This window comes from Saccoglossus kowalevskii, chromosome 13 (genome assembly GCF_978046115.1).
Source record: "Saccoglossus kowalevskii chromosome 13, keSacKowa6.1, whole genome shotgun sequence".
Lineage (NCBI taxonomy): Eukaryota > Metazoa > Hemichordata > Enteropneusta > Harrimaniidae > Saccoglossus > Saccoglossus kowalevskii.
In genome coordinates, this window is record NC_140653.1 from 10,915,776 (window position 1) to 10,929,063 (window position 13,288).

Here is a 13,288-nt window from a genome sequence, read left to right on the forward strand (position 1 = left end):
AACTTTGTTACACTGTTCAGGAGAATCTCAACAATTAGTCTAATGTACAGATTTTGAAAGTTTTCAACCTTTGTTTTCACCAGTTCTGGTTGCCAGGTTGTGAAAATACTCCCATGTTTGGTCCTAAGAATATTCTTTTATTAACTTCAGACCAAATGTACATAATTCTCCCTTGGCTACACGTTTTGATTAAATTTTCTGAAATAAATAATGTGGGTTTTATTTTGTGAAAAGTGACAAAAGTTGGTTTTGGCGGTTAAAGGAAATTACTTTACCTAGAGACAATGAAACCCATAGCAACAGGCTGGACACCAGCAGAACTGCAACAGTTAAAACACTAAAGATTTAATTAGGTAACTTTATTGCTGACCTCTCTGAATGCACCCTACAAGTTAGCACATCCCTCGGGTCAAAGGTAATCCCAAATGAGGCCTGAGTTTGCTATTGAGAAACCCCAAGAGCAGAGGGAAGAGTTCTGAATGTGCATGGATATCCAATCCTGAAATGTGGATCAGGATACCTTCAGTAAAAAAGAATTCAACATTAAGGGGTATTTTATTTCAATCAAGATTCTGACAAACACTTACTAGTCTCACTTGTACCATATTGCTCACTGTAAAGTCAAATTAGTCTCCTATTCACCTTGCATTGTATTCACTCATTGGAGAGTAGCACTTTAAGCACAAAGCCAACCTATCAAGTGGACACATATGAACAGAAATTAATGAAATACACAATTTATATGTATTTGACCTTGGTTAGAATAAATTCATTGGCAGAGAGCTTGACTGAAAGACCTAGGATGTCAAACCTGAACTACAAATTAGCGAATTAGTGAAAACTGATGTTGTTTTTAATGACATGTACTATCGGCACAACAACAAGGACTGAATTCCACAAACCAATTAAAGACACAAGTAAAATTTTCACTTCTACAAAATTCTCAAATATGTTTCTCTTGACATAATACCCTTCCAGTGCCAAGTCAACTTTTGTTACCTTCCATAAAATAAACCTGCATCTATTTTTTTCCACAAAATAACAAAGAAGTGATAGAAAAATACATAAAATGCGCAAAAAGTAACGCCTAAATGTTGGTGGGCAGGGGAAATCTTGAATCTTGAAAATTTTGATGTAAAATCTGTTCCTCCAATAATCCTGTTCTATAATTTGTTGGCATTATTTAAAATGGTAGCAACTAATTTAATTAGTTAGAAATTAATTTAATAATGCCAAATTTGACATATTTTAAATATTTTTTTGACATACTGTATTTTGCACATCATTCTATATCTAGTTTGTAAAAATGAATTTTATGCTGTATACATCACACAGACCCACATCGAGCACAGCGATTCACAATGGCACTTTTAAGATATTATAACTACTCAGTTTTGAAGATAAATAACGAATATGTGTTTTTACTGCAAATATATGGTGTTGAGATTTGGCAGCTGAACTAAATTACCCAGAATTCCATAGAGTGACCCCTGAGTTCATCACATGAGAGGTATAGGATGTTGCTTTGATTGCTATTTACACTCAAAACAACGGGAAATATGTCTCAATATTTGTGCATTTGTAGCTTTATAAATGACTCCAGGTTTTAATATCTGACACTTGATATACAAGTCAATAGTATTGGAGCGTGACTGAGAATTTAAAATGAAGAAAAGTCAAGTAATGTTTGTTTTTTTATTTCTACCCTGAGCCATATCATGTTATGTAATGAAGTATGTAAAAAGCCTGAACCATTGTAAATGGTGTAGAAAATGTATTACCTGGTTGTTTGATATATAATTTTTTGCATTATCTTTAACTTTAATCCAGTTATTTCTATGGAAAAATTCTGTTCAAATTGTTTTATTCTTTTTTACTCCTAAGTTTTCATTATATTAATTTAGGATTCAACATAACTTATCTTTCACACCTCTATTTTGTACTAATGGTACACAGGATACATTATTGAGATTTTTTAATTGACTCCTGAGGGTTATACAATATTTTTCCTGATTTCAGTTGCCAGCAGAATTTACAATAATGGATGGTTTGAGCTGCTTTAATCAATCTTTGCACATTATCACAGTCCCTTATGTGTTGCCTCATCATGTATTGTACTAGTATTGTTATTTACAGAATTGAACAACTTGACCATGAATTAAAGACATTAAAGTCAGCGTACAACTCCCTGCAATCAGAACATAGAAAAAGAGAACTGATAATAGACCAAACACACCAAGCACTGAAAATGTTGGAAGAAGACAACATTAATGGACAGAGAGTAAGTCTATAAACCAGAATAAATCAAAATGCAATGACAAATATTTTTCATTATTTTTTTCATTTATTTATATTGAATGTTCTTATGCACAACAATTATTTTAAGATAAATATTTATATATTTGTTTAAATAATACTAATAATACTAATAAATATAAACATTTTTTTTCAATTTTGGTATTTTCGCTGATCCCTAATTCTGCCAAATTTAGTGCATGTGGACATGGAAACTCTATGAATTTGCTCAAAATGTCAAAATAGTGAAATTAAATACCAGTTGAAATTAATGCATTTACAGTAAATGAAAGTAATAAGTAAATGAAACTGGCAATTGTCAGGATTGGCCTTTATTTTACGAAAAAGCAAAATAATTGGTTATTAAAAATTCAAAATAGCAACAATTATTTTTAATTAATTTTAAAACAAAGAAATTTCTTCATGATATGCATATGCTTAGTGTCATGATCAGTAACAGACAAGACAACTTTTTTTGAAATTTGAAGGGGAAAAAACACTTATGGCGTGATTTGCAGATCATTTCGTACAAATTCTGAATACAAATATTTAAAATTTGTTTATTCAGACTAGAGAAACAATGTTGAAAGAGGCGGCTGCGCTGCGGGAAGCGTTACAAATGGCGAAGTTAAAGTGTGAGAAACTTGGAATGGAGAATGAAGAACTTGAGAAGATTAGAGAGGTGAGTAGAAATAATGTCTATTTCTATTTTATAGCTCTCTATATGTGTTAGGGCCGTGACAAATTAAAACATGTGCACAAAACGTACCATCTCTTTGTCAAAAATATAAAAAAAATTCCTCTTACTATAGACAAAAGTATGCAATTTGAAAAATACGTGGCAACGAGATTCCATTTAAGTTGATAGTGTCGCATTCAATTTGTGACATGTCTTTTTCGCGATTTTAGCTAATTTCGCAAATTCAAGATGTCACTAATGACTTTTTTATAAATTCAAAATGGCCAAGGCTTAGGGATTTGTATCCAGTAATCCGGAACATAAAAATCTGGGGCGCTTCCTAATTACACAGTTTTTCTTTGTTTTTATGGAGGTGATATCTGCGCATTTGTTTTGGCACACGACAGACAAGTATTGTGAAAACAGGAAATCAACAATGAACAGAGAGATTCGCTAATTAAACATTTCGCTATTACGTCATTTTACCACAATTTGCTGAAATTGCAAGTCGCTTTTTCATGTTTTACAGTATGACACCAGAAGGAAAGGTAACATTATTTAGACTGCCCTCTAGAGGCAGATACACATATAATTTTTTGGTTTTCTTTTCTATAGGTAAGAGAGTCATCGTCTGCTCAAAATTCCGACTTGACCAATCAGCTAGCAGAAGTCAGACAAGCTAAGGAAGATCTACAGAATCAAGTTGAGGTTTTAAACCGAGATTATAACCGAACAAAAGAGGTTTGTGATCAAATACTGACATGGGGGATTTGACATTTTTTGTTAGATACTTTTTAGGTGTACAATACAATCAATAAGAATTTCTCAGTTATTTTTCCAGAAACATGCAATAATTTGTCATTGTTGTTCAGAAATAGTAAATTTTTGCAAAAATAGATGTGTCATATTGGACTGTAGGTTATAGGGAACTTTACTCCCTGAAAATACCAGTATGTGTGACCTTTAGGGTCAAGCATTAAGCCAATCCACTAGCACAGGATATCTTGAGAATGCTTATAACACTCATATAGGAAATAAAAATTAGCTTCGTTCTCTTTCTATGTGCATGTTTATTTTTTTGTTTTTTTTACATAATTGTCATGAAATACTACAAGAAACTTTTTTTTATTGATGCATGCTAATAAAAAACGAATTGTTTCAACTCTGAATGATAAATAATATCTTAAGAAAAATTGCAGCACACTGTGTTCTGAATGGCCATAATGAATGATTAAATTAAATCAACCACCCACCATCTCCATTCACTGTATCGAGTCACAATAAGTTACTGTAAAATACTTTATTTTAGCTGAAATTAATTTTTGTTGAAAAGACTTTTTGGATGATTTGTATGGGGTTTCTTTTCACTGATTCTTGGTAATTTGAATGTAAAATATAGGAAAAAATGTATATTATTTTCACTGAATCATCCCTTCAGCGAAAATAGCGAAAATAAATTCCAAGCGAAAATAAAGTATTTTACAGTAAACCCTATTTACTCTGTATATTCATACTTGAAAATTATTTTGATAATGTGGCTTACCCTTACAGTGAACAGTAACCACCAGGGAACTATTTGACTGTAATTTTCTGATTTGTTCATTTCTCCAGGATAGAGATGAGCTCAAGAAAAAGGCTGTGCACTATGAGGAAGCTGTGGCTGACATCAACTCCAAATATATCAGTGCTAATGCTGAAAAAGAGAGACTATATCAAGAAAGATTGGACTTGTATCAAAAGTTACAACAATTAACTGTTGAAAGGGAGCGTTTACTGAAAGTGAGTTTATGAGGATGACTCTTTGAAACTTGTGGGAGCTTTTGAAAGAGCCATGTAAAGTATTTAAGGCCTTGCAAAAAAAATGTTTTCTGAATTTGTTTTTACCTGACCATAGACCCTCCAGTAGAGGGTCTATGACCTGACCTATTTTTTAGGCCTTATACTATTTTTTTTTATACTTTTCCAGCTGGTGACTATGCAAGCCCATTTTGGGTAGATCTTTTTATTGACACCTACCCCCATTTTATTTGCCAATAATTACAGTTTGTCTCTCTCAGTTCAATAGAATTATTGTGTCTTTGTCTTTTCAGGACAAACATGGTGTAGACCAACAACTTGGCGGAGTACAGATTGAACTTAACCAGACTAGATGTGACTTGGAGAGAAAAACAGAAGACCTGGAAAAAATGGAGGAAGAACTCCATGCTGTGAAAAAGGTATTGAAAAATGACTTGTCATTGATAATGCAAAACTTTCAAGTGGAGTATTTGAGACATTAGTGCAAAAACAGAGAGCAGTGGAAGTAGTTCTTCAAATGCAACAATGTACGTACTAGCCATCGTCATTACTTTGCTTGTCAAAGTTAGCGCCTATGCTTGACTACTAAAGCTGCCTTTTCAACTTTCGGGTCACTTCCGGCTAAACTCCCATCCATTTCAAAATGCCCTAAATTTTATTGTCTAGTCATAAAACCTGGTTCTTTGAGCATTGATTGACTTTTCTGAATACCAGTAATCAAATTTATATAATACAGTGTGGATATCAAAAATTGCTAATTACCATTTTTTTTTATAAAAAATCATGCACAAATCACTTCCAACAGATCATACTTTGGTAATTCATTTCAATACAAGAATACCTTCACTCGCAGAATGCGTCAGTTACTGTTAATAACAGACTTGATCTATTAGGTCAAAGGAGGTTGTTGCAGGTCAAATTGTGTGAGAATTAAAACATCATGACAGAAATGGTTTTACTTTGAGTGTTTGTATACAATCAAACATGTTTTTTTTTTTGGAGCTGAATACCCTGAGCACTAAAGCAGACAATTGTATGATATAACAGGAGGCAGTATCTGTCAATTTAATTACTGCACATCTTTTTTTTGTCCCCACAATAACTCGAAACAAATTTGAAATAATTACTCTGAAACATCAATATTACCCGGTAGCTTGAGTGAGTCCTACATGCATGCATAACTGACTATGTATTATGTGGGGGAAATATTCTAGCAACATTAATGGGTATAAGAGGAAACACTGTTCACAACAATTATTATGCATTTTTTATGTCGATAGGTTGGTGAGGTGCTATCCAGTGAAATGGCCAATGCTAAAATTCAGATGGAGAAAGCACAAGAGCAGAGTAAACAACTCCAGTCTGACAAGAGACTGTCCTCTCAGCAACAGACATTTATGGAGGATGAAATAAAAAGACTAAATTCGGATAAAGAAATTCTCTCACAGGTAGTAAAGATGTTTTACAAACAAAATTGTGATTGTCTAGATATTTGTTAAGCTGTTAGCCAATCAGAAAGAAGCTTTCATTTAATTTGAAATTTAACTCTTTAAAGTTGACATTTTTCACCTTTTGCAAAATTAATTTGCATGATTTTTTTTTCAGATTGTTTTCTTGAATGAATGCTATAATTTTTCTCGCTAAAATATTGGGGCAAAACGTTTCTGTAATTTTTTTAACAATTTTGGACCAAGTGATTTCCGTTGCCCACAGGTCCTACTGAAAATGTATGAGAAAATGTATGCAGGTATTTTTTGTGAAAGATGACAGAAATTTATTTTAATAAGCGAATTGATGACACCAGTAAAATATTGACTCTCACAGCAGTTTTTCGATGACTTGCAAATTTCATTATAAAAACATGTCCCACGATATTAAAATCTGTTTGCAGTATGATGTCATATATTGAGCATATGGGAAGATGCATATTTTTTACTTTTTACATGTGTGTGCTAAATTTAAAATATATTTAGTAATAGTATTTCATTAAAACAGTTAGCAGTGTTAATTTTCACTTGAGTTATTATTATATGTTTTTTCCACACGTCTTATCTCCCAGGTGATAGACAATTTGAAAGAAGAACACAAGAACGACAAAAGCAAATTAAATGAACATAACGTCAAACTCAAGGAACATTTAAAAGAAATGAGAAATGAAAAGAATCATTTACAAACGAGATGCCAAGAACTTGACACGGTTAGTACATTTTTGGATTATCTATATTTAATTGCTTGAAATTTGTTTGCTTTACATAGTGTACTGGACTGATTTATGCTGTGCCAATAAAAAAGACAAATTTTTAAAAAGTAAATGAAAATTGTTATTCACATATGCTAGAAACAAACAATACCATATTTGTTCTATTAGTAGTTCACATGCTTGTGTAAATGACAGAGGTGTGTCTTTGGGCAAAATATGTCATATGTTAATGATCCAGTAAATAAATGTATATGTTGGTTTACATGCACTTCTATTGGTGTTTTGACTATGGCCACAATATCACCGAAAGTCACTCAAAAGTTTGCTAATTTCCTCACTACTTTGCTACATGCCATCCATTTCACTGAATTGTTTAGGCAGAATAAACCATTCAGCAAAGTTGCTGACAACGTTGCAAAGTAACAATACAATTAGCTGACTGTATGAATGACAAAGGTTATTCAGAAATATTGATGTCACAGTAATAAAGCAAATATGGTATGTTTCTAGTACCTTGCTCACACTAGCTATAGAGGGCTCTGTGTAAAATCTACAGTGAGAAAGAATCCAAATCATATCAGTCTAAAGCACAACAGTCAACAATCTATTTTATGTGTTTTGCACTTGTCGCACATTTTAGTATAACCATACTTTCTGCACCTGCCTGTGTGTGTTCTTACAGAAACTGCAACGTGCCAACAAGGAAGTGAAGCAATATTCGATGAATCGTCACGAAGAGCTGAACGAGTGGAAGAGTACATGTGAGAGACTGACAGCAACCATTAACAGAAAAGAAAGTGAAATTATTGCATTATCTACTAAATTACAAGAGGCTAACGATAAGGTGTGTAAAAATTCTATTCAAAAATCACAGTGTCAATTATGGTCGAACAAAGTGTGGATTTGCCAAATGTTGCATCAAAATTCTGGCCAGAAAAAAATGTTTCAATGGGTTAGAAAGTAAAACTCAAGTATTTTGGTTGGGTGAACATCCGGGCATTTTTACCGCCTGGCAACCATCGCGGTGAAAACAAAGGCCGAAATCTCTCAGAAAAACTGAACTTTGGCAAAGTTGTTGAGACTCCCCTGAACAGTGATTATCCCTACATGTGCAACATATATACATTTGGTTGCTGAGTATTATTTCAAAGTTGAATTTGTGCTGTTTCCTCGTCTTTAACTGTTTTCATTGGCTCTTCGACTGGCATTCTACAGCACCTCGCACAGAACCCATAGAAATACATGGTACAGTGGTGTGCATTTTAGCTACATAGAATATTCTGTGACACAGCGTCGCTCAAGAAAATCCTAATTATCGTTTACGAAAATATTCGGAACCTTGAAAATAATTAAATTCACTTTTCAATTCAAATTCATTCTCTCAGAATGCTCAACTTAGGACTGATAGCCAGTCGTTACAAATGCAACAAGAACACTGGACAGAAATGAAGGAAGAATTTGAGAGATTACAGGAGGAGAATAAAAGGCTGGTCCAAGAACACGCAGAAGACCAACAAGTTATCCATCTTTTGGAGATGCAGAAGAACATTCTGACAAAAAATAATGTAAGTCATTAAGGCTAGGAGAAAATGACTCTGCACAATTCACAATATTAACACATAGCAGAGAAGAGACTTAATTTCTAGACAAATATAAACCAGCAGACATAGACCTTTAGAAACACTGGGTGGGATTTTGACAATTTGATTGTTTATACATACTTTGAATACAAAAAACGAGTACTATAAAATACTTTTTTTTCGCTTGGAATTATTTTTACTGAAGGAATGATTCAGTGAAAATAAAATCCAGCAAATATACTTTTTCTTCTGCATTTTACATTTAACTCATCAATAATCACTAAAAATATTCACTGAACAAAAATTAATAAAGTAGGTGATGGCATTTTCACCAATTCTAATAAATAAATGAATGAATTAATACTCATATTCGTTAGCTTGTTGTGTTATTCTGGTTTATTGCTTCATAACTGTTGTTACTTTAGAAATATAAATGTTCTGACAATGGTTTTTATTTCATTTTAGCCTTCAGTGAGTCCAAGATTTACTCAGGAACAGCTACAAGCCCAAGTTGATCATCTCAAAGCTGAACTTGGACTTGCACAGTAAGTATACAAAAGGAGATTATTTCCCTATTCTAATAGCGAGTGCAACGAGAGGAGCCAAAGGCCGCTCACAAAGCGAGCTCTATAGATGTGTGTATATAGAAGAGTGTGGAAGAAATCTATATACCCTAAAAGTTTGAAAATGGTACACTTCAAGTCAATGGGAGCCGCCATTTTGTTTGTTGTTTCATACTTTACGTGAAGTGAAAAAGCTCATAAACACAAATTTAGAATATTGTTAAATAATAAGGCGCTCGATTTCTAGCAACTGACTGAAAAAGGTTTAACTTTCAATCATGTTTTGTTTCATTTTTATCAGCGGTGAGACACGAATCATGTGTGGCGCCATCTTGAATCCTGCTAAACTTGCATGTGAACTAATACTTTTAATAATAATTTCTGCAATTCACAGGCTTTGACATTCTATGGTTTTTTTCAGTTATTTTTTTATTTAGTAAATAAATAAACTACTTGACTCACCAGGCATTGCCTGCTACATATTATATTCTAATCTTGTTTTCATATAATTCTATTTTTGTATGATAGGGATAAAATAACTGAGTTACGAAATGAGTTAGATCGCTTCAAGAGAGCTTCCATGGGTGAATTAGACTTGACCTTTGGCAGCCATGACATGCCACGGAGACGATCCGTGGGAGCAGATTCCTATGAAAAATGTAATCAACTTGAAGAGGAAATCTCCAGAATGAGAGATATGAATAATCTATTATCAGAAAGGCTGAGTAAGGTAAGATAGTGGTTGACAATATCTCCCATTTAAAAACAAAAGATTTTATAACATGAGTGTATGAGGGCAGTGCTTCTTTTTGATAATATATGCATGCTCTGGACTTTGTTATCTACTGAGGTATGCAGAATTAACTTTGATCAGTGAATAAATAATAAATACTTATTTCACATAATTGTGGTAAAGATATGTCAATGGGAAACCATGTCCATTTGGTTCAAATTTAACAAAAACAATTACATCTACAGAATAATACTTATATGCAAAATTTTGGTAAAGAAAATAATAATGGTGTTTAAAGTCAACTTTTACAACTTTTCTACAAAATTAAAATCATATACATGTATTTGTTTTCAGATTTTGTTCAAAACTGTAGCCTATAGGAAATTACATTTATTATGATCAAAATTATCCAAAATATTATAGAAAAATACAATAAAATTTTGGTGGAAAAATGATGATGCTCAAAGGATTAACATCTCCACTAACATTATAAATTGTACACCATAAAAACAGAAAATAAAAATGTTTCCATAGTATTTCAAAAATGAGACTTGTGGTCGATGGAAAAACGTGTTGTTAAAGATGTGCAAAATATGACATCAATATTTTTGGCAGCAAAAAAAATAGCTTGGTGGCGTAGTGATGTGAATTCTAACAAAAAAAAAAGAAAAAATAGTATTTATATTTACCTTATTCCATGAAAATAAAAAAAAAAAATGAGACAGAAACAAATTGATTATTATTTACTTATAAACTAGTTCAATGACTAACATTACCTCATGATTTTATTTTTGCTAGGCTGATGCTGAGTTGAGAGCTCGCCCAGAACACGATACGTCTCTACGACTGAATCTGTCTTCACTGTCAACCGAGAATACCAATAAAGTCTGTGATAAATGTCCTGATTTAGAAGAACAAATCACAAAACTTAGAAATATGATTAGATTACAGAATTCCAAAGTTGAGACATTGGAGAAACAGAATGATGAGTTGAGATACGCAGCACCAGTTGGAAAAGTTATACCGCAGGTTGAATATGACAGGTTAGTCACTTAGCGACTACTACATCTCACTCATGATTTCATCTCATCCTCTATCCATGCCCCACAATGCATTGTAAAGTCTTTTAAAACTAGTCAGCGATAGCATAGTGGTTGTAGCAACACACTCATGATTGTTAGACCCAAGTTCAAATCCTTTGGTTGAACATTAAAAAGGTTGACCTCTTCCCTGGGTGAGTGTGCCACAGACTCGACATGAAACTAAGATTCATTCGCGACTTGGGAATCTTGGTTAAGGTCCATGGGTGCTTGTGTTTGACTAGGCCTGGTTGACACCAGGATGGAGCATTAAATTGCCATAATGCCATTCTGATAAGAACATTATCACACAGCCCTGTCACATAGTCATAAACTGGAATATGGTCTCTTTGGCAAAATGCACTATATGTCAGCACTGACACTTGCAAATTGCACAAAAGAAAAGTCAGGAGAGACAACAGTGACATCCAATGTCCAGAACTGTCGCCTGACACAAAAATATTATTAAATAAAAAAATCACTGATAACATTTAAATAGAGAACAAAAACGATATTATATGGGATTTTAAATCATCAATCATCCCAGATACAATAACAATATTTCAACTTAATATTTAACATAATATTTGAGCAATATATACATGCATCACATAATACACTTTGGAATATATATGCACATGTGTTCGTTTTTTGATTCAATTCAAGATGGCTGAATGATGGCCATTTTAATGCTAATAATTCATCACAATCAAACATTTCTGCCAATTTGTAACCGGATCTCAGTCACACATTAATTGGTACATACATCAATTAAACATTATGGTACCTTAATGCAAGTCACTTTATTTTGTAGATCAAATTCAAATTGATTGACTGGTGGCAATTTTGTTGCAATTTTGTGATTACATTTCAATTGCAGCTTATAGTTTTATTGTCGTTTTTTGTTACTTCAGGATGGTCAAAGAAAGAGACAGAATCCGAGAAGATTATGAGAGCGTTAAAAATGACTATGACGAGCTGGAATCTCGACATAGAAGATATTTAACCGATCATATTACAAGAACGTTAGATAATCCAAGATCACCTTCCAAAACATCAGATTCAATAGGTAAGGATGGTTTACTCTCAGAAGTCTTAAAATATAAAAGTTATAATCGTGTAATGATTTTGAGTATCGCTCAGCAAACCAGCGGCTTAGCTGGCAATTAATGTTGCCATTTTGTTGTCCTAAACAATATCACAGTGACTAAATATGAATTTTATTATTAATTTCTTTAGATGGTAAAAGTGTGGAATATGAACAGCTAAAGCGATGTAATGAAGACTTAGAAAAAAGAATTGATCTCTTCCAAAGTCAGTCCAGCTTGGCGGAAAATACAAAGAAACGTACAGAAGAGAAAATACGTAAGGCTTTGAGATTCAAACTAGGTCGTATTAAGTAATGATTTTTCTTACTGAAAAAAGTAGAATGTTTACTAACTTGATGTACATATACTGACTCTGGTGAATTTTCTACATAGCTCTGGTAATTAACAATACCGGTAACCTTAAAAATAGTTCTCACTTTGTGATTCTCATGAAGACTGAATATGCTTCCAAGAAAACTTTATCTAGGATATAAATACAGAGACTCAATCAAATACAAAATAACAGAATTACATCAATACTAGCAAAAAAGTAGTGTATTGATGATATACCCCGTAATAAAATTGAATAAACATTCTACAGTACAAGTAAGAATAATTGTGTGAAAGGTTTTAATTCATGACAAATGTTGCTTATAAATTTAGGCAAGAAAAACTGACATTTACAGTTCTGGTGAACTGCAAATGTGTCTGTATGCTTACCGTATTTGCTCTAATAGTACATAAATTACAGTGATTTTTCTATGTTCAAAATAAGTAATATTTTAATGATTTAGTATACAGCCAATGCAAATTTATATACGCTTCTAATAGAGCAAATATGGTAAATATTATTCACTATATCTGACTGGTTTAAGAAATCCTTAATATATAGAACCACATATCAAGTACCACACTCTTACATTACATGTTCAAGGTATTCATATATAGTTTCTTGTATTTTTGTTGTTGATCAGAAGCTTCCGCTTTTTAAATTTGTATAGCTTTATTTTACAAACTTTTATAAAAGTTTTTTAATCATGTTATCTGAGTTTGTGTTATAAAAAAAACAGTCATGAACTATCAATCAACTTTCTTACTATATAATTTTGTTGTGATTAGATTGCTACATTATGTATGTATTTTGAATCACCATGACAACTAATACAAAACAGCCATTATGGATTACCTCATCTATCATGAAGAGTATATATTTGTCTTCCATTGCATGTACTGTATTTGCTCTATTAGTAGCATATTCACTTGAATGACAAAGT

The 13,288-nt window shown here is 32.6% G+C and overlaps 1 protein-coding gene across 5 annotated transcripts in view; it reads left to right on the forward strand.

Annotated features, from left to right (window-relative positions):
• Nucleotides 1-13,288, forward strand: part of LOC144359586 (uncharacterized) — a 60,558-nt gene that overhangs the window by 22,202 nt on the left and 25,068 nt on the right. For all 5 annotated transcript variants that reach the window (XM_085506910.1, XM_085506911.1, XM_085506913.1 and 2 more), the window contains exons 6-19: nt 2,137-2,281; nt 2,864-2,977; nt 3,590-3,715; nt 4,586-4,753; nt 5,065-5,190; nt 6,052-6,219; nt 6,831-6,968; nt 7,654-7,815; nt 8,357-8,536; nt 9,017-9,096; nt 9,643-9,844; nt 10,646-10,890; nt 11,841-11,995; nt 12,166-12,291. In XM_085506910.1, coding sequence (XP_085363036.1) covers nt 2,137-2,281; nt 2,864-2,977; nt 3,590-3,715; nt 4,586-4,753; nt 5,065-5,190; nt 6,052-6,219; nt 6,831-6,968; nt 7,654-7,815; nt 8,357-8,536; nt 9,017-9,096; nt 9,643-9,844; nt 10,646-10,890; nt 11,841-11,995; nt 12,166-12,291 — 2,135 coding nt within the window. The remainder of the gene's footprint in view (nt 1-2,136; nt 2,282-2,863; nt 2,978-3,589; nt 3,716-4,585; nt 4,754-5,064; nt 5,191-6,051; nt 6,220-6,830; nt 6,969-7,653; nt 7,816-8,356; nt 8,537-9,016; nt 9,097-9,642; nt 9,845-10,645; nt 10,891-11,840; nt 11,996-12,165; nt 12,292-13,288) is intronic.